Source organism: Pezoporus wallicus, unplaced genomic scaffold (assembly GCF_028554395.1).
Source record: "Pezoporus wallicus isolate ANWC-B61680 ecotype Strahan unplaced genomic scaffold, APGP_CSIRO_Pwel_v1 contig_3817, whole genome shotgun sequence".
Lineage (NCBI taxonomy): Eukaryota > Metazoa > Chordata > Aves > Psittaciformes > Psittacidae > Pezoporus > Pezoporus wallicus.
In genome coordinates this window covers 425,958-448,098 of record NW_026635157.1, presented here as the reverse complement: position 1 = coordinate 448,098, position 22,141 = coordinate 425,958, and the positions used below count along the sequence as shown (strand labels likewise).

Here is a 22,141-nt window from a genome sequence, read left to right as displayed (position 1 = left end):
TGAACACATGGGGGAAAAAGCCACCATTAATCTTCTTTGGTGCAAAGATGTACATTGTTATATACCAGTGTTTGTAATTGTGATGATTTTTTGTATATTTTCAAAGAAGTGGTTTAGTTCTTTGGTTTTTAATTATGAAACCATACTAGAAACAGTCTTATATATGCAAACTCCTGCTGTTTGAAACTGAATTCATCTGAAAAAGTGTCTGTGAATGCTGTCGTGGAATAAACATGCCATCTATTTTGCACACCAAGTCCAGGCAGCAGCAATTTATTTCTGTAGCTATAAAGAGATTGCAAAGCAATAGAGATTCAGTTCTCTATTGATGTGAACTCTGAGTGAAACTGAACAAACTTAAAATAACATGGCTTATATACATGTACAGCAGGTATGAACTGTTCTTTGAAATGGCGTGGTATGACAAACGTCTGCACAGAGGGACAGCTTGCTACAGCAGCTTTAATATGTATTCCTGATAACTGGAGACCTGCAGCTTGTCAGGCTTGGCTTGGTTCAGCTCATCCCTCTCTCCCTGACTAGCTTTTAGACCTTGCAAGCATGTATGCATAGGTCTTTCTTTTTTTTACTTTACTGTAGTTATAAAAGCTCATTTCAGACTGGGTCTGCACAGGAAACTCTTCCTGCCATTGCTGTACTGCTGAGGATTTGAAATGGGTCTAGTAAAACAGGTGAACACATGGTCATGCCTACTAAGTACCAGCAAAATGTTCTGCCGAAGAGAACAGTTTTTCTCATTGTGTGACAGAGGCATTGACACCCCTGTACCTCTGCAAATTATCCCCTCCACTTGCTCAACAGACAGCAGGTCACGTTGAATAGGACTGACTTCAGACAAGACATAGCAAGTTAACTCAAGCAGCACCCAAAGAAAGCTGAAGCCAATCTGACCAAATTTGCCTGACGTTACATGCAGCAGAGAACAGGGTGGGAAAGGATTTCACAGAACAGAGACAGCTTCAGGGGCTGGCATCTCTGATTTCAGTGTTCTCATCTTGCGCCGCAGGCAGAGCCGGCAGGAACCACAACCCCACGAGGGGGCTCTGCCAGCGCAGGCATCGGCAGCGTCCATCCTTCCAGTGAGCAATTCGCGCTAGTGCCCAGCCACATCCTGCGTGTAGACAGGGCTTTCAATAGGGAGCATTGCCTTTCTAGGAAGCGGTCTTAAACCTAAATACACCTGATTTGGTGTGACGTGAACGCATCTCTCATGTGTCAGGGTCTCTAAAGCCATTTAAAATCCAGGGTATTAAACTGGTATAGTTGTATGTATAAACAGGATATTTAGAGTAGTAGTTTTCTCTGGGCTGCTTCCAGCAGAAGTAGCAAATATAGGGAGCACATTAGATAGCTGCCATATGATCTAACAGTGCGTGGAACATGTATAAATAAATGGTAACGAGGAAAATACTTGGACATCTTGATCCTACTAGATCTCCCCCAGAAAAAGGCTCCTGTACTAGTAATAGTTTAAGCCTGGTGTAGGCAAGGTTTTTTTAGATCAGTCAAGCAGGGAAAATGCTACTATATACAAGCAAAATGGCTTCCTCCTATGCAGAACTGAACACAGTGAAGGGGAAGGGGAGCACAGTAAATAGCACACACTGATCAAGATAAGACAGCAAAGTTTGACCTTTCATATCTTTTAATACAACCTCCATTAAAATTCTGAAGTGAAAATAGCTGGGTAATCATGAAAGTATAAGGAAAATATATGTTCAAGTAAAGATTAATCCCTACAATGCATAAGAATAATCAAGTGATGAAGGTCATTTAAATCCTATTGTATATGTCTCCTGGAACAACTGCCTGGTCTCACTGATAATAGCACCTGCCAAAGGCACAGTGCGTGACTGTTCAATGCTATTGGTAGACTACTAGCACTAAGAGGAATACAGGTGTAAACTGCCAGAACAGCAATGATATAGGAGGACGATACACAGAAACAGCAGTGACAACTTCAGTGGGCTGCTGCTTACAAGCTATCAGTAGGAATGTGCTTCTTCCTAGTGGCACTGGGCTCACATGACTACCATGATGTCTTCCAGCGGCTTTCGAGTCAGTGCAGGCACAGTAGCATCTTTCCTGGGATAGCCAACAGGGAGCAACAACAGTAGCTTCTCGTTTGCCGGGCGCTGGAGCAGCACCCGGAGTTGGGGGCCACAGTTGAGAGGAGTTGAGGTCACTGTGTACAGACCCACGTTCTGCAGCAAGACAGACAGCAATAGAATGAGACAGAGATCTGCACTCTGTATTTGTATCCATTATTTCATACAGGACCATTACACATTCTCCTATTGATTAGCCCAGAAATGCTGCTGTGTTAGACTCTGCTGCAGGCTTTAGAACATCTGATTTACTAATAGCCTCAACAGTACCACAAAAAGATGCCTGTTTTGCTTACAGAGAAGTACAACAAACACAAATTCTGCCGGAAATGTTTATGTGCTGTACAGCAGGGTCTGCCTGCAGTGCTCACTGTAATGGGAGACCCATGGCTACAGGCTTTGAGATACAAAAGTCAGCCAGGGAGAAGTGCTCAGGCAATGGGCTTCTCATGTTAAGTAATCTCTACAATCTTCTGAAAAGAAGAGCTAATAGTGGTGATGCTGAATATCACGAGTCCATGGCACTATATCTTTTCACAGAATCAGAGTTCTTAAATTTGGAAGTGACCTCTGGAGATCATCTAGGCCGACCCCCAAAACAGGTTTTTACAATTTACCATACCAAACACCCATGATGTAGTCTCAAACTGTAATTTAGAAAATGAGGCTGCACATGGAGCCACTCAACAATCTACTGTCTCGGAAATAGTCTTTTTTTTTCCTGGTACTCTGTCCAACTTCTTATATATCTGCCTTGTACTAAAAGTCTTAAGGATCTGTTTGTTTCCCTGGCAGATACATCATTCTACTTTCACTTACACTAGTGGTGTCAGTTAATTTCTAGGAGTTGGGAAAGAGGCAGCACTAAGGAGCCTATCAGTTCATAGGGAGCCTCAGAAATTCCACCTAATGATGGGATGGCTCTCCTTGTCAGTCCTACTGTTTCTGACTAAGGCACTAGTGACATAGTGTTAGTTCTGCCCCATTCCGTGTGCACTCCCTTTGCTCCCAGCTCCATGGAGGGACAATACAGAGCACTGTGCAGCTGCAGAGCAGCAACACCACAGCAATATGCTTCTTCACTGCTTGCTCACTTCTCAGATTTCCCGTATCTGAAGAACCCTGAAGGAGCAGCAATGAGGGAAGGGAAGCGTCACTCAAAACAGAATGGAGGAGAAATGTCAGTTCCCGGCAGGAAATAGGTCTGACATAAGAGGTGGCGCCTTGCTGTTATCCTCCTGACAGGCCAAGTTAACTATCGGAAGAGCTTCACTATTTAAACACTTGCGTGAGTACATCAGATACAACATGCAGAACTGAACATGGAGAAACCACTGAGAAAATCCACTGACTGGTGTCAAACATGCTGAGCTTTAGAAATCAGTTCACTTTTGGAAACGCCTCAGAAAGACTGATTGAAATAGTGCAGCTTCTTCTGTGAAATATGTCCCTGATTTTTTATCAGCACTATGAACTGAAAATGATTTGGGGTCAAGCCATTTTTTTAGGAGTTACTGAAAAGAAGGGGACAGTGTGGCACTGCACAGCTGTGCTAGGGTAGTCTGCAGACCCTGGCAGCCCTGTTAGCACAAGACAGAAACCACAGGAGCTAAAGCTTGTGCCAGAAGCAGAGTGACAACTCTGGAAGTAAGTTTCATTATGTTTTTATTCCTGTTAACCAGAGAATAGGAATCACCCTCTCAGACATAAACATGTGCAGAATAACTTTAAAACTCAAAACTAAGATGTAGTTCCAGGAATTGGAGTAATACAGAAGACTGATAATGTTAAAATCTAAATTGGGCTCCACCCTCATTTGGGTAACATAGTCTTAGTATGTAATCCAAACCAATATACTGATTCCCAGTATGTCTGTTCTGTCAGCATACCTGCAGTGCAGCAAGCAGGATACCACAGGCAATAGAAACACTGATTTCATTGTAGTAGTGGGTCTTCTTTTTGCCATTGGGAAGCCACCCATATACCTGCTTGAAAATGAGGATCAGATATGGAGCAGTGTCCAAGTACTCTTTGATCCAGTTTGTTCTGCAAAAGAGTAGTGCTTAAGACATTTATTTTGCAACCTTTTCACTTTCCTGTAAGTCACATTTACTGTCTACAAAGGCACACTAAAGGCATGGGACATTTATGGCAGTAAACTAAAGCTTAGAACACTTATTATGAAGGATTAAGTATTATCAGCTTAAATAGAAACATTTCTGACCAAAAAAAAGCTTGAACAAAGTTCTCTGTTTCAAAAGATTCAGCCGAGCAGTTGATGCGCTCACTCTCAAGAGTGAAATTGCATAAAAATAGAAGGTAGGACTTGACCTCTTATTTATGAACTGGCCTTACAAGCATTTGCCCTTGAAATTGTTTAATTCCTGGGATTTTGCAGACTTGCAGGTTCACCTGTTACCAGCAGTGCCAACTTTTTCATGATTTTAGGGAAAACTGCTAGTAGAAAAATCCAAAACTTCTTGGTCTAAGGTGTAAACCTAAATATAGTTTCAAGCTTTATGCACATCTTTCATTTGACAAGCCAAGGCTCAGAAGACATCTTCCCATTGTGTGAAGTTAAGCAAATCAGACTTTGGAACAATGAAATATTGCATAATTCAGCACTTGTACAGAGGCAAGTTGTGGGGTTACCTTAGCCAGCAGCAAGGATCCCGACAACTTAGGGAGCTTCATTTTTTGGAGACCAGCAGAAAAAAACTGGGATAAGCATTGTGACAGTAGAGGTTACATATGAAAAAAAAAATAACAATGGAGCCAAATGCTTGGAAGAGTTTCAAGATGGAGAGCGTATAATCCCTTTTACTGGAGGCATTTTACGCACCAGCCACGAAGGCAGGATTCTACATGTATTTTTAAGTTTTTCTTTCCAACATGAATCTTAGAAATATATTAAAAGTGAGAGGGAGGAAGAAATGGGAAAGGATACTAGGAGAATTCAAGATAAGCTTCTTTTATCACTTCATCACAAGCAAAGGTTTTAAAAAATAAGCTGGATATTTTTCAACTTTGCTATTTCCCCCCCCCCCCCCCGAAATTAAGTTGGGATGGAGAGGGAAAGTCTGCCTAAAACTTCCCAATATAGTTTTTCCTAGACTAAAACACAGCTCCCCTCAAACGGCTTAGCTCACTGAATTTTTCATACCTCAGTCTTTTCAGGTCATTAACCCATCTGTCTCCCATCCTTTTTTTGTAGTTGATTTCTTCTTCTTCTTCTACAATCTCACGAATCTTATGTTTTAAATATGGATCTTGCACTACCACAAAGGTCCAGGGCTCAGTGTGTGCTCCACTGGGTGAAGTACCTTCATACAAAACAAGCAAAGATGAAAACCCAGGAAGGAGGGTGCGCAGTGAGAGGTATCAGCTTTTCCTCATGGTCTTTCAGGCTGAGCAATGGCAAAGCAAGTGGATGAATCAATGAAAAAAAAAGGACTGAGATAAATTTTGGCAGTCAATCCTGTCAATTTCTTTCTCAAAGACTGTGAAGTCCCAGTTCAACAACAGAGGTTGGTACTTTCTTACAGCCATCTTACAGGAAACCAAGGTCAGGGATGTATAAATTCCTTTGTGGTTGTTGTGATGAGGTAGCATTATGGTGCAATATATGCACACAGTAATGATATTGCAAAGTGTTATAACAAAAGCAACACACTGTCTGACTATGCATCCGACTCTGAGACACAATTTTAACTGAAGGGCAAAGCTAATGGCTTTCAGGGAAACAAGGCTAAGTGACCACCCCAGGAATCTGTTGCTGACTGACAAAGATGAGGAGCTGCACAATGCTGACATCTGCCATATAGCATACAGGTTTGAGTTTGTTGTCCCAGGGATAGCTGGTGTATGTAGGTGTGCACATATTAGAATCATAGAATGGTTAGGGTTGGAAAGGACCTTAAGATCATCTAGTTCCAACCCCCCTGCCGCAGGCAGGGACACCTTACACTAAATCATATCACCCAAGGCTTCGTCCAACCTGGTCTTGAACACTGCCAGGGATGGAGCATTCACCACCTCCCTGGGCAACCCATTCCAGTGCCTCACCACCCTAACAGGAAGGAATTTCCTTCTTATATCCAACCTAAACTTCCCCTGTTTAAGTTTTAACCCGTTACCCCTTGTTCTGTCACTACAGTCTCTAATGAAGAGTCCCTCTCCAGCATCCCTATAGGCCCCCTTCAGATACTGGAAGGCTGCTGTGAGGTCTCCACGCAGCCTTCTCTTCTCCAGGCTGAACAGCCCCAACTTCCTCAGCCTGTCTTCATACAGGAGGTGCTCCAGTCCCCTGATCATCCTCGTGGCCCTCCTCTGGACTTGTTCCAACAGTTCCATGTCCTTTTTATGTTGAGGACACCAGAACTGCACACAATACTCCAAGTGAGGTCTCACAAGAGCAGAGTAGAGGGGCAGGATCACCTCCTTCGACCTGCTGGTCATGCTCCTCTTGATGCAGCCCAGGATACGGTTGGCTTTTCGGGCTGCAAGCGCACACTGCAGCCGGCTCATGTTCATTTTCTCATTGACCAACACCCCCAAGTCCTTCTCCACAGGGCTGCTCTGAATCTCTTCTCTGCCCAACCTGTAGCTGTGCCTGGGATTGCTCTGACCCAGGTGTAGGACCTTGCACTTGGCATGGTTAAACCTCATGAGGTTGGCATCAAATTATTAAATCTGCACTTGCTCATTCAGCTCTTCTTGTTACACATCAACATCATTGGAGAATATTTTAACAGCCTAGAGGATGAAAGCCAGAAACTGAAAGGTATAGTTATCTCTGCAGGCTGACAGATAAGGAATCTATTTAGATCTCTCTAGCCCCTCATACACATATCAAAAATATTTGAAGGTCTTGAACACATACAATGTTTGCTTACCTAAGCACTGATTTCAGTTTGAGAAATACTGAATAAGCAGCTTGAACTACCTTTTATATTAAAATGTGTTTATATTGTGACCCTTGAATCTTCTCAGGTTTCCCCAAGAACTGATGACATTTATGCTTTGCTTTGTTTTCTTTTTCTCTACACAGCCCAAAGCTTTCAGGATTACTAAATACTTCATCTGCACTCCAGGCTTGTTCGCTATGCTGCATTTGCCAAAACATGCTCAGTGTTCTAATGACTCCCAGCTAATTAGAGGAAGATGGAGACTCGTTACAGTGCAGTAACAAAGCTGCTTACAGTTTTTAATGGGAAAACAACGCACCTCAAATGCTAAAAATGTCTGTATTGTTAATCCTGCTAGAGGCTACTGAACATTTCTCTGGATTTTTCTACATAGTTTCTCTAATACTTTCTAGATTAGCAGTAGCTGGTTCATAGAGTAAGAGAAATAGTAAGGGTCAAAACCACTCCTGGCTGAAGTCTGTGTTACTAAAGCAGAGATGAGATTAGTCCAGGACATGACAGTAATGATTTGAAACCCATGAATTCTCAAAAAATAAAAAAAAATCAAAAACTTATTTCTGACATTCAGTTAAATAACTTCCATTAGGGTCCTCATCGTAACACTTTGGCTATATGCAAGAGGGGCCTGGAACTGATTTGAAAGGACGGGAAAAGTTTTTTGTTCTAGACTGAAACTTCTTTCCCATAGTAAACCCTAACCATTTATGTCAACCATTTATGGCTGAGACAATTTCACTGATTTGTCTGAAAAAAAACCAAACCAAACATAGTTGTTCAAATTGAGTAATTTCTGATCAATCAACGGGTGCTCACGCATTATGGCTACAGGTGAAACTAGGAAAACTGTAAGCCACATGCCAATTCCCTTGGCTTTTCCGCATCACATTTACACTGTTGAACAGCAATGCTGATCCTCTTTTTTCAGACCTTGAACCACTTGGTACCATACCTGCTGTTCTGATGACATTATCGATAACTTCCCTGGGGACCGGCTCATCACTAAGAAACCTGACAGACCGCCTCTTATTAAGAAGCTCATAAAACAACTTTGACCTTTTAATCATTTCGGCCTCAGTGTAGTGCTCCACAGAGAAGGGGACATGGGCAACGTTTTCCTCAGGTCCTTGCCACTCTTCATCCACCTCTGCGAGAAAACAAAAGTGGTTAGGAATTCTTTTGTTTACCTCTAGAGAATGCTATTTATATCTTTGGCATTCACAACCATAATGCACTTTGGCCTGCACTGGCATGCATTCCACTTCTATACCACTATAAAGACAAAGTCTGAGGTTCCAGTTGACACAATTCATTGATCCCTGGCCTCAGCTACTGAATAAGCACCTTGTTTAAATACCAAGAGGGAAGCGGGTCCTGGGTGGCTGTAGCAAGTGTGATCCACAAAGAAGATATAGTCCTCTCCACTTCAGTCTGCAGGACAGCCTGTAAAAACGGGTTACAGGCTGAAACAGTGGTGAAAATGTGGCCAAACCTTCAGCCCAGTTTTCTCAATCAGTAAATGCAAACATGTGTCCCTTTCTGAGCAGTCTAATCAGAAAAAAATTAAATTACTGACATTAAAAAGAGGACTTAACAATCAATAGATGTAAAATCTCCCCTGAAGAGCTGAATGTCAGCTTTTTCCATATTCATGGTTCATAGCAGAAGCACAAGTTTAGGCTCTGCAAATGTGACTTTGTGGTTAAGTTCTTCAGTTTCATGATACTTTCAGCATAAGGGGAAATGGATGACAGGCATCTATACTTAGGATAACAACATATCAAATGTAGGGTATTATGTTTCTCCTCTTTCATTTAAGAACTCAAAATGGTTCCTCATTTCACTGAAAACTGTCTCTTTGGGTTTTTTTTAATACCACTTCTGTTGCCTCCGAGATCTCCTCTTTCTCCCCTACATTCCTAGAAACAGCAGTGATAGCATTTTTTGCAACTATGATGCGGAAGTTAAAGCCATTTAAGCTTTGCATTTTGACCAGTCAATAGTATTGAGCAATCTGCCACAGAGGGCTGAGTCAGGAAAAAATATTCCAGTTCTTTTTCAGTTACTGTTAGGCTATTATTCTGGAATCATAGCAATCTCCAGTGCAAATTCAAACAGCAATTATTTCTGTGTTTTAGTAGCATGCAGTTGCTTAGAAACCAAGCTGATTTTTTGTTCATTTTACAAACAGCAGTGAAATATTCACAAGTGTGGCTCAGCATGTGAAAGAGACTGCAATACATCCAGTGTCATATGTTGAGTCTAAACAGAATTATTCTGGTCCCTAAATAACATACATTTCATTTTGCATACAAAGAAGTCACCCAGAAAATCTGTTTTGTTTAGCATTTCATGCCCGCATTAAGCACTCTCAGTCACAGTCTGCAAGGACCTGACACCAGGGTAATGGGAAGCAGTGACCCATTGTAAAAATTTTTTTTGTGGCTGTCTTGCACACTCAAATGAAAAAGGAAAAGGATGCCTCTTCCTAGTGTTCCCTTTGTGGTTTTGACTTAGTAAAGCAGATTATTTACACTTCAGTGGCAACTGGCTGTCTAAGATTTGCCCCTTTGCTAGGATTCTGGTGATATTCTCTTTCAGAAACTTTCACACCCCTATTTCTTTTTGCTCTTCCTCCTCCACACTCACTGAAAGGAATACCACAGGGGTAAAAGGCTATGTTTACACTAGCAAGTAGTGTGGTGCAATAGGATGCTGAGAGAAAGAGCTGTTGCTGGGGACCCAGTGTTCAACATCCTACATGTTTTGGAGTGATAGGGTAGCTGGAGAGGTAAGGTAGGGAGATGTTTAAAGCTGCATTTTTTTCACCCATTCCATGCTGTGCATGTTACTATATGATGCCATTTTCAAGGACCACTAAGTTAAGCTGGTAAAAGCCAGTATGCAAAATCTTCCACAGGCAGAATCCAAGACAGTAATAGCTGGCAGCCAAAGTATTTCAGAGAAAAAGTGGTGACCCACAAAAGTATAAAACCCGAAGGGAAAAAATAAGGACTAGGGAGACGGCAACTCATCAACCCTTTCTAACTTGGCTGAGAAATGTCTGGCCAGTAGAGAAATTCAGAAGGTGTCCACTGACACAGATAAGATGGAAAATCAGCAAGCTTTGGGACATAGCCTCTCCTGCAATCTCCTCGCAAAGGACTTACAAGTCTGGAAGCTAGCTGGCCTCCTGCAACTGTCATTACTGGTCCAATGAAACTAATTCTCCCTCCCAGACCATCTTGTATAGCAGTACTGAAACTACAGCAAAGATATTCATTGCTGAACTTAATTGAGATTTAGTTACACAGAATGATACACATGTTAATTTTCTCCATATGTACTCATGTGAGAGTAGTTTCTAAATGGGAGACATATTTTCCTTATGACAACAAAAAAACTTCCTGAAATCAGCTGAGGTTGTGTATTGTCTATTGGAAAGCAGAACCTGACCAGAAAACTATACTGAAAGTAGGTATTGTATTAGTGTCCTGGTGAAAAATTCAGGTCAGACTATACTATTTGTGCTTATATCAATGTGCCAAGATGATCATCCCTACATATTTCACAAGTTTACAGTGTTGAGTGTCCTGGGAAATAGACTATTTCTAGCCTAGAAACAGTCAATTAAAACTCACTTCAGGTCCCAAGAGTTTTTATGTGCTCTCACTATTGACTTTCTTGTGATGAGGTTTTTATCAAAGTTCAAAAAGAAGGAAATCATTTCAAGTTAGAGATTGTGTGATATGATTTAGCATTAAGGTGTCCCTGCCCATGGCAGGGGGGTTGGAACTAGCTGATCTTAAGGTCCTTTCCATCCCTAACGATTCTATGATTCTATGAAGACTAGTTTATAAAATACTGAAAATCTTTAGAAAGAAGATTTGTCAAATCAGAACAAAGATGGATGAAATTTGTGTAATCTCTGTACCTGGTTTTGAAACACAAGGAGAGGAAAGTCAAGTAGGTGATAAACCATCAATACGTACATGAAAGTTGAAGAACAGAATGAAGAAGTACAAGATTAAATTACTTATATGGATGAGAACAGTAGTCAGAGAACTCCCTCAGATGATGTGCTTAATCCAGAGAAGATGTTGCTTGTTGCCAGTTCAGTGCAGAGGCCTAGGTAGCACACTGGATGAGCTATAAGTGCCTGTACAGGACAAAACATGACAGGGAAGGAAGAATGAAGATGCAATAACAATAGCAGTACCTGCTTTGACTTGTGCAGGAAGCATATCAATTAAAAAATAAGAAATGATGGATGTTGTGGTAGACTGTAAAGAAGTAAAAAGTAGCATGTTGTCGTGGTTTAAGCCCAGCTGGTAACCCAGAACCACGCAGCCGCTTGCTTACTCCACCCCACTTCCTCCCCCTGCTCCCAGAGGGATGGGGAGCAGAATTGAATGTAGCTCCCATGGGTTGAGATAAGAACAGTCCAGTAACTAAGGTATAACAGAAACCACTGCTGCTACCACCAATAATAATAATGGTAAGGGAAATAACAAGGGAAGAGAATACAACTGCTCACCACTCACTGACCGACACCCAGCCCAACCGAGCAGTGATCTAGCCCTTCCAGGTAACTGCCCCCAGTTTACATACTAGGCATGACGTGCTGTGGTATGGAATAGCTCTTTGGCTAGTTTGGGTCAGGTGTCCTGTCTCTGCTTCCTCCTGGCTTCCCCTCCTCCCTGGCAGAGCATGAGGCTCACAAAGTCCTTGGTCAGAGTAAACATTACTGAGCAACAACTAAAAACATCAGTGTTATCAGCGCTGTTCTCAGGCTGAAAGTCAAAACCACAGCACTGCACCAGCTACTAAGAAGGAGAAAAATGACTGCTACTGCTGGACCCAGGAAACGTATAAACAAAGGCTTGTTTTTTGAGATACACTTCTTTTATAGCGTGAAGCCTGTAGAGGCCCCCAAGGTCACATCTAGGTCAGGACACACCTTTAATAGAGACATATTGCCTCAACCACATCATTGTTATTAAATATCAGTCAGAAGCATAATTTTCTAGGTACAGAATGAAGAAGAAATATTAAGAAACCAGGCTTCCTAGCTGAAGCATCCCACACCTTAATCAAACAACCTGTTCTTCTCTTGGTGCAGTGAATCTCTTCACTTTGGTTTCAGTGAGAAGGGAGGACATTACAAAAAAAAAAACAAAAAGGCACCACTAAATTGAGATTATCAGTTGATTCAATTTAATTGACAAACTCAAAGGCTGAGGAAAAGTAAGCATATAACTGTGACTTTCAATTTTTAAGGGAACAAACTTGGGGAAAAAAAGGGATTAAGGGAAATTAAGCTAGATAGACTGAAGAATTCAGGGATCAGGAAGCAGAGAAATTTCCATTTCTTTAAATCAAGAGGTATAAAAATAATCTCAAATGTAATTGGTTGAATAAACATCTCACTTAAATGATCTATAGGCAACTAGGAATGGAAGAAAGGGATTAGTTAACACAGCACCTCCTAGGACAGGAAGTATAAAACTTGCAGTATTACCCAAGGTAAAGCCAAGTTAAATTTTCAGAGGTTTGTTCGCTTCTTTTGCATTGTTTGGTTTTCGGGTTTTTTTTCCCCCTTCATGTAAATAGAAGAGAAGAGAAGACGTGAAAAGTGAAACTGCTTTGTGGTCAGGATGGTTCAACTTAACAACATGGTGAAAAAAGGAATCTGCTTTCAAAGATTCTGAACATGGGACAAAGTTGAGGTGACTAGAGAGAATCAAAGTGTGAGAATCACTATATCTAAGCTTAAGTTTTGTGAACAAAACTTTAAAAACCTTAATGCACTCAGAAGTGGGAATATTGGCTGAGGCAGGAGAGCCCAGAAGTGAGAGAACTGACACACAAAGCCAAAACTCTCCTGACAATTTAATTATTTTTTTAATAAATTAAGCTATTATTTATTCTCTGACACCATGTGTCGACCATTCATTCTTAGCAGTTAACATTATCCATATGTTAAGCTAAAATCATTATCAGCACCATCTGTTTAGTGCATATTCTCTATATCTTTAATTGCTGTGTTTAGACATATTCCTGTTTGTATGGTCACATTATACAATACTACAAATGTCTTGTTTACATCACATGTGTTGCATCATTTGATGGACAACAGACATCCTGCTAGTCAGTCTATTACCTTCCAATATTCCAAAGATTGCCATGAACTCTGTTGTACATTTACAATAATCATCAGTCTTCCTGCTTTTTAAGCAAACCTGGAAAGGTTTTGGCTCAGACATCCCAAGTGAAATCTCACTTTAAAAGTATTTTTTCTTTAACTCTATCAGAAACTCCTCTCTGGATACATTTTAAGGTTATGTTTGTGCTCTTCTCAGCAGTTCGTATGGGAAGTTATAATGAGCCTTCAAATGGTGTAATAATTTATCTCAATGTGTAGCAAAAATTCTTATAATTAATATCAAATAACATACACTCAGAACAATGACTTGTCGTTTAATTTCTATCGGCCACTTATATATACTGACACTTCCCTTTGTTGTTGGCTCCCAGTTACAAGTCATTAAGAAATTTCACTTGTCCATCTCTTGGTTTTATGGAAAGACCACTTGATAGTATAATACTATCAGATGATACTGAATCTGATCCTTGAGAAGCCCCAGTTGAAACCTCAGTCAAGACCAATGTGTTTGCTTTCCAAACCAGCTCTTCCAATTTCTTCTCTAAGGAACTGCTTTCTAAGCATAGAATTCCTCTCCAATCTTCTTTTCCAGTGTAAAGACACAATGCATAGAAAAACAATTAAATGCACATAATGACAGCTTTCAGATCTTTGGACTTAAAATGCTGGGCAACTGGTCTTGTCTTTTATTGCTTGATTAATGGCAGACTACTACATAATCTGCCACTACAGAAATCCCAGTCCTGAATCCAATCCTGAACTGACTGCACGGCTAAAAGAGATGGAGTGCCTTACTAGTGAGTTATAAATAGTGGTTAGCAGGCTGATCCTGAAAACCTCAAGAGTTAATCAGGGATCCTAAGCAGAAGAAGTATCAAGAGGCAGATCCTGGAAAAAAAAAAAAAGCCAGCGCAAAAATATTGTGAAAATTGCCTCAAACTGGAATATAGTTGCAGAAGGTTTCTTAAGATCTTCAGGGGAATGGAGCAGCTGTTTTATAAAGAGATTTGCTGGTTTATGTAGCAAAAGGAAAGCTGAGTGGTAATCTGTTTGCTGTCTATAAACCACAGGAGGATATACACCAGGGCTGGAAAATAATGCAATAATGCATCATCTCCACATAAATCCTGTGTTCCTAAATGACACAAAGCATGAAGTGTCATCAAATTGGAAAATTCAATGCTACTGCCTCATTTATGTCAGTAGTAGTATTAAAAGAATCTTTTGAACTTGCAGAGAGAAGTCCTTTAAGTGGGAGATATCTATTCTAAGAAGTATCATAAGCAATGAGCAGGGCACTTTCAGAAGAGATGGAACTTTCAGGCCTTTGTACATTGCTTTCTAGTCCTTGAGTGCATCACCAAAGTCCCCGCAACTACATACACAGCAATAAAATGCCTTTGCTATTAATCTTTATAACTGATCCCCAGGGTAACAAGGATACAAATGAAATTCAACCTCATCCTCCACAGCACTGTAAATTCTGTGTTTATCTTATCTGTCAATTGTACTGATCTGAATATACAACCAAGAAAGTGACCACTATACAATAAGCTCCCTGAGCTAAAGACTGAACTTGTCTTTGCAACAATCCAGATCTTATTGTGTAAACCTGAAGCAGTGAGAGGTGAGGCATTACCACTTTAGGATTAGATGCCCACCACTAGAAGACAAACCTTGTGATTCATCATTCAAGACAAGGCTGAAGAAACATCTTTTTCATCCGTATCTAACTGATAACCACACATGTTCTAATGCAAGACACAGCCAGATAAACATACACACAGCCCATTCTTGCCAATCCACAGCACAACAGTCTCTCATTCTGGATCTCATAAATGAAGGAAGAAGTTCCAGGACAGATGGTTATGCAAACAAATCTGAAGTACTGCCAGTTAAAGCATTGAACAAATTGACTGAGTGAATGCTTTCCACTTAACCAAAGAACTGGGTTTCTGGCTGCTCTGAAAAACATCCTTCTCTTCAGCTACTGAAACGATAACAGACAAGCTTGGGAGCACTTGGCCCTCCCCTTCAACCTTTCACTGTCAATAAGTGACTCTACTGAATCTGTCCAAGCAGTTCATCTGCTTACATTCAGTGCTTTGCTGCTTGAAGGTATGCCCCTCTCAGGGGCAGCATCCCTGCTGGTGCCACTTCAGGGAATGTTCACAGGGCTGAGGTTGGCTGAGTAAGTTCAGTGTTTTTCTTACCAACCACTTCACTCTCTTGGCAAAGCACTCTCACCTTGGTCATGTAAACATACTGAAAGACTTGGTCTTCAGCCACCCCTTCCTGTCAGGGGGCTGTTCAAAATTCAACTAATTCACCTACAGCAGCCCTAGATTCTAGCTTCAGACCTTAAAAATGTTTGATCTCACCTAATTCAAATGCTTTTCAAAGGAACTTTATCTTTAAACACAAGCCAGCTTGAGACATTAAATAGAAATGAGCTTTTCTGATAAAGTAAGATCCTTAGTACAGTAGCAGAATTTACACAGCAGGTAAAATATTCTTTTCTACAAAAAAAAAAAAAATCTCTATTTAAATCCATGTTTCTGTTTCAGCATCTAGTGCAGTCAGTGAAAATTTTAACCCTGACAAAGTGAATATGTTTTGATCCTTAATTACAGCATTAGCAGAGTAGCAAATCCTTACCATAGTCTCTTCTCACTTAGTCTGGGCTTTCCACTACTGAAGAAAAACTTCCTTAAGCATGATGCAATTATTTTAATTTGTCTAGAAACAAAAGACATGCCTATATGCAAAGATGTTGGTTTGAATCACACACCATTAAGGGAAAGATGACTCTTTGTTGTTGAAAACAACATAGCAAGAAAACTTAATTTCATGTTGGATGGCATGATAACTTGAGAGAGGTCTTATTTAAAAATAAATACATCTCGTTTAAGTAATAGCAAACAAGCACAGTTTGGAATTTAGCACCTGAATAAAAGGGAAACCAGCTAAGACCTAAAAGAATAATATTTTATATATGGAGCTGTGGCAGTGAGACTCCTTACTAAGAGTTACTAGGTTTGTTTATCTAGAGGATCTAAATTTTTTAACTGATAGAAACAGCTGTAGTCAAAGATGTGTGTCAGTGATAATTCATAGATTATAACTTGATCTATCCACAGGAATTTTAGTTTGCAGCAATTTAAATGAACAAGTAAGCTATTAGTGAGAAAAGAAATATGGAGTAATTTGATAGAGAATCTATTTTGCTTTGAACAAAGAAGGATACAACATATGAAGTAATCTTTAAAGACATTTTGAATACTTGGGAAATAGTCAATGTGGTTTAAAATGTTCCAAATATCAACTATTTCTGGAAACTGATAAAGAAAACTATCACAAAGTACACTAAACACTGAGAAATAAAGAGAAAGAACAGTCCTTAGAAACAGGTCTATGTGCAGAAAATCAATATAAGTTTCAAGATTTCTAGAAGCAGACAGAGAATGTGTCATTACAGGACAAAAAAATGCACAAAAAGCCTTTGAAACTAGCTTTAAAAGAAAAAAAAATCCTACATTATCTGCAAGATAAAAGTCTACAAAGTTCTTTTCCTATGAAGTTTTTAATTTCACAAAGAAATAAATGGAGCTTATGGAGAATAGTCAGGGAGCAAAAAGAAGGAAGGATAGATTTTGTGCTCAGACTTTTGTTCAAGCTGTGCATCAGAAATCACTCCAGAAAAAAAAAGAGGCATTCTATACAGGTTCAAATATGCAGTTGGGTAAACAGATTAGCACCATTACCATATTTTGTTCTTAAATATTTGATCAACTCAGCTCCCAAAAGATCCCACTTCCAATACAGCTAAAACTCTCATGGACATCCTCAGAAGTCACAGATGAAAGACTTCTGTAAGAAGTTTAAAAAACCCATTTCCAACTTTTCTAGGGGTGCTGAGACCAAATATGTAGCACTGGATGGTAAAGTGAAATGAGACTACAAAATCAGCTTTCAGATAGAAACTCTCTGTTCGGGTCTACACTTTGCTCACAATAGTGAGACCTGGGAAAAAGCTGGAGGGACTTCATCAGTATCTCTTTTCTTTCCCTACATTGTCCCTCATATATCTGATATTTGCTGTGCAAAGTGACAGACAGAAGCCTTGGAAAAATGATTTTCCTTTTGCATTCTGACACGCCAGATCTGGGGGAAATTGAGATTTACATCAAGGGTGTCATAACATGGGGACAGCCTCCTTCCAGGGAGCTGAGAAGCTCAGGACACAGCACCACTGTAGCACTATGTGTTGCTATCACTGCAGAGAAGTCCAGAAGATCACATCTCCCTTATTCATATCAGCAGATAGACTTCAAACAACAAAAGTGCTCAGATGCATAAGTTTTTCCTTACCTTCTTCCTCTAAGTGGTGGTCTGTGCCATCTTTTAAATCTTCATCCACCCCTGGATGAGATAGAGGCTTGCTTTTAGTCTCATATTTTTCCTTCTCTCCATCAATCTTCTCTAGTATTACCCAAATCAAAATACATATAATGGCTATAAAGACTGGGGTTAGTGAAGAAAAGAGTGCCATGATTATGGAACAGTGGAGTCTTCCTACCAAGTTCAGTAGTTTCCTCTGAAAAGGGAAGAGCAGAACGGCAGTAAGCAGAAAGGGGTGGACCCAAGGTTCAGTCCTTGACCCTATCCAGCTTTTATTTTTTGGCCACCACCCCCACAATCTCATCTGTGATGTGCTCTGGCTCTTAAGCAGACGCAGGTTTATATGTTTTCAGGGAAGAAACTGCTAATAAACAGTGGAGAGGCACAGACCATTTACAAATGCATAAATGCTGCAGAGTGCAATATGAAAAACAAATCATCCAAAACACCAGACTAAGGCCAAAGACTTCTCCCCTGTATTTTTATTGTTACTGAGATCCCAGTAATCTTCCATGTAACAACGATTATGAGAAAGAACTGAGGGGGAATGTGACTTTTAAAAACTGATGGGATCTCTTCAATGTTTAACTCTTAAAATCAGTCGTAGTGCAGGTATTCCAGGAAATCAAAATACCACCAATTGACAGTCAGCTTGCAGCTCCACCCTTGGCTATATGTAAACAGGTCAATAAAACAGATAAGCAGCAGTGTTACCTGTGTATGAAGCATGAATGAGATGATTCACAGAGCCCTGTATTTGTCCTGGATGTTCTGGAGGAATTAAAAAGAAGAATACAGGGAGTCAAAGTAAGACATTTTTAAGGGCCAAATACCTAGGCTGCAGTGAACTTTAAAACTGTGATCCAGCTATCTTATCAGTGGAAAGATTAGAAAGTGACAGTATCCCGGTCTAATCCAAGAATGGTCAGTGTGTAAATGTTTAACCCATTTTTTACCTCAGCCAGCTGCTTGGGAACTGAACCAGCAGAGCAGCACTGAATTAATGCATTTATCTGGGATTTTTGGAACATACTGAACAATGAAATGCCAGATGGCAGTGGGTTCTGAGGGTTATACTGGAGAGCAGGGTACAGGGGTACTGAGTGCATACAGGTCCCAGCACCCAGCTAAACAACAGCCTTGTCAAGCCCTATGTGATGCTACATAAGGCTAGCTCTGAAGTCTCATTAAGAGACTCAAATATATATTAACCATGGCAAGTTAATACGCATTATGCGTAAGCTCACCCAGGGTAAGTGGGAGCAGTCATAGCTGTAACCATTCCAGATGACATGCCCCACGGCCCTGGCACATTATGCACCGCAACCATCACCTGCTGGGGAGCACTGCAGGTCCTGCCTAAGGCACCCCCCATTTCCTTAATGTGGAAACCAGGGCATACAGGGGGAGAGAAGCTGGTGTATGCAGGCTCCATCTGGACAGGTTCTCAGTTCATACCCTAGTCACTCACATCTCTCACCTCACTGGTTCTGCAGCACTGGACACCCTTACTAGTCCCATTTGACACTGCTGCTCCAAAGGCTCCCATGCCTGAGCAAATACTACCTGGATGAAGCACCCATTAATGACCAGGTCACTGCACAGGACGAGGGATGTGTGGCCACAGTGGCTGGGTGGCAAGATGATAGACGCAGAATAAATATTTCACTGCTCTTGGTGCATCCTATCCCAACATAGAGTCCCCAGGTCCCAGAAGAGCCTGGTCATTCCAGGCACTGTGTAGGAATCTGTGTAAGAAGGGTACCCCCAGAACCAGCAAATGCCTGCATAAGTCCATCAGAAATTAAATAAAGAGGATATGCAAAAGTTGTACTTAAGTATCTAATCTAATAAAACTGGCAATGATCAGGCACCTATCTCTGGCTAAGAAGGCAACTTGATTGAAAACCCAAGCCATGAATCTTTTCTTCCCTCCTCTCCAGTCAAGTTGTAACATGGGATCATTGATCATGGACCGCATGTACAAAAAACTCCACAACCAGTACACTGTACAGGAATGGAAAGGACAGCAATTATCATGTGGGAAAAAGAGTTGAATTTATTCTCAATTTGCAGTAGATATTTAAACTCATTTACCCTGCCTGTTGGCCATCCATTCATGGGGAGAGATACTTCACCTAACCCCAATTAGAAACATTAGATTTGTTCATGAGTAGAATAGAAACCTGCAGTTTCAATCAGACAAATTTTCAATAGCCTCCTCTATGGCAAGGAAGGAAAAAAGAATGTGGTCTGAATTGCACTGACTGTTTCTCCCACAGGGAGTATATTTTTGCTAACCTTGAATAATCACATACACATACATTGGGATCTGGATGATTCTCAGCAGCTGAGAATCCATCCTGCAGACATTCAGGGCTGTGCTGAAAGACTGAGAGAAGCAATACAGAAGGTTGAATGCTATTGTTTAAAACAACTACCTCTACTTGCAATGCTGGGAACATTGTAATCTCTCACTTTTCTGGAATAACTTTGACTTTCTTAGAGGTGATGAGATTCATTTTTCTCTTGTAGAGCAAAAAAGGAAAGCAAGCTAAATAAAAGTCCCTTTGGTATTAACTTAAGCAAAATCTGTATTTGGTGTTACATATTCAAGACTGCTAGGTTGAACTTCAGCCCCACAGAAATCCCTCAATACCTTGTTTTATTGAAACCTGATTTAGTTTCAATACCCTACCACAGTCATTCAAAATATAAACACAGTGATGCTCTCAGGAACTGTGGAGAGGAGCAGGTAGAAGCAGTCAATTTTTACATGGTAGATTTTAATCAGCTTTTTGTGGGATTTGGAGTTTTTGGTTTTTTTTCTTTTTTTCAATCCAAGCTTTATAGAAATGTAATTATTCTTCTCATGATAAATTCAAGCAGATTTATTACCATTATGTCTTCTGTTCTACTGTAAAACCTAGCAACTGGATTTTTTGTTTGTTTGGTTGGTTGGTTTGTTTCAGAAAAGTCAGGAGAGACATGACAAATAACCCTACTAGGAATTAATGAAGCTTTTCCGACAGATGTGAAAAGAAGCTAGAAAATTTTCATAGAAATACAGCTATTTAGAATACTAAAGTACTAAGTATTACTGCATGAAATCCATGTAAATACTTAAAAGATGCAGACGATCATACTAAAAGCTTATAGACCAAAAGTTCTTTCTTCATTATTTCCCATTAAATTCTGTGTGTAGTTGTTGTTCTGAAGAAAGAAAATGTACTCAAGTATCAAATATAGCCCTTTATTTTTCTCATTTATAGGATACAAGGACATATCTAGATGGTACCATGCAGTGTGCTAGCTCTGCACTAAGATCATGTGAGACTGCTGCTGAGGGTTGTGAGATCAATTTGCTACCTCTTCTGTTTCACCATCCTACCATTGATGAGCTGTGTGAAAGCAAAGCCACTTTTCAGTACCAAGCTGTGAGCTTTAAGTTATGTAGCTCCATTTCTGCTTTGGATATTCCCTGCTGGTCCTTCCCATCATCCTTGTGACCTCAGCATACCCCTCTCATCCTGCTTGGAGGATTATGGCATTATTATGAGATTGTCTCATGGTTAGGCTGGGGCAGACCTCTAGGTGAGTTCTTACATGCGTATGCGATCTAACAGAAGAGTTGCACAGAAGATGTAAATGATAGGAGGGTCTCCATATGCACAGATTATCAGTGAAAATTTTATCTGTATAGGATGAATGTGAGCTTCATAAATGCACAGAAGTAGAAGAGAAAGAGGCTGTGAATGGCTAGGCAGAGCCAAAATCATCAGTCCCCACAGTTTCTCCTACCAATGTTTTTCTATTAGTACTTTACTGAAGAACTCTTAAGACTTCTTACTGGATGTATCAGAAACCAGTAATATTTATCTAGACATTCAAAAAAGGATTCAAAACTTCTATTCAGATTGGAATAGCTATCAAGTGATATCAAACTATCAAATTCACAGTATGGTAGTTAAAACACCTAATTTAGGAAGTCTCTGAGACTTGGAAAGATATATAAAAGGAGGGACGCTTTCATGCAGTCCTTAGCTTTCTCGGTTTTCCTAATCATCTACCCCTGGCCATGTACAGACACAGGCTATAGCACTAGATGGCCTCAGATGGCTAGGACTTGGTATAAGAATTGTTACTTTAGTCAAAAGCAGATCTGTATAAAGGAGAGCAGAAGCAGAAAAAGAGAAATGCTAACAAGGAATGTACAAAGAAGCAGAGCAGGATGAAGGAGATAATTGCAATAAATATAGCACAAGTCTGTGAGAGAAAACAGTTTTGTATGCCAACTACAGTTACAATTGCACGTCTCATACTGAGCATTATCAATTATGTACCTACAAGGAGCACATTCACTATTTCTCCTACTACCCAGAGCATAAGCCACTGTCAGGACCCTCAAGGGGTAAACGAGTATGCAGTGATGAAAGTGTCCACACCGAAAACTTGCTGCATTTGTAGTTAGAAGCAGGAAAACGTCGCCACAGGGTATTGTCTAGAGATGCAATAAAATA

At 40.4% G+C, this 22,141-nt stretch overlaps 1 protein-coding gene across 1 annotated transcript; it reads right to left on the bottom strand.

Moving 5' to 3' along the window:
• Positions 1-1,648: 1,648 nt before the first annotated feature.
• On the bottom strand, positions 1,649-17,855 carry IYD (iodotyrosine deiodinase). Its single transcript, XM_057405668.1, has 5 exons — positions 17,592-17,855; positions 8,007-8,201; positions 5,293-5,452; positions 4,019-4,175; positions 1,649-2,225 (listed from the first exon to the last, which is right to left on the bottom strand). Exons 1-5 carry the CDS (start codon positions 17,770-17,772, stop codon positions 2,043-2,045), a joined length of 876 nt encoding a protein of 291 aa, XP_057261651.1. The 5' UTR covers positions 17,773-17,855; the 3' UTR covers positions 1,649-2,042.
• Between the last annotated feature and the right edge of the window lie 4,286 nt (positions 17,856-22,141).

Bases quoted from the DNA above. Each gene is read 5' to 3' on its own strand.
- IYD (XM_057405668.1), bottom strand. From the start codon at position 17,772: ATGGCACTCTTTTCTTCACTAACCCCAGTCTTTATAGCCATTATATGT. The intron at 8,202-17,591 runs GTAAGGAAAAAC...GTTTTCTCGCAG, and splicing joins CCACCACTTAGAGGAAGAAG to AGGTGGATGAAGAGTGGCAA. The intron at 4,176-5,292 runs GTATGAAAAATT...ACTCTTTTGCAG, and splicing joins AATGACCTGAAAAGACTGAG to AACAAACTGGATCAAAGAGT.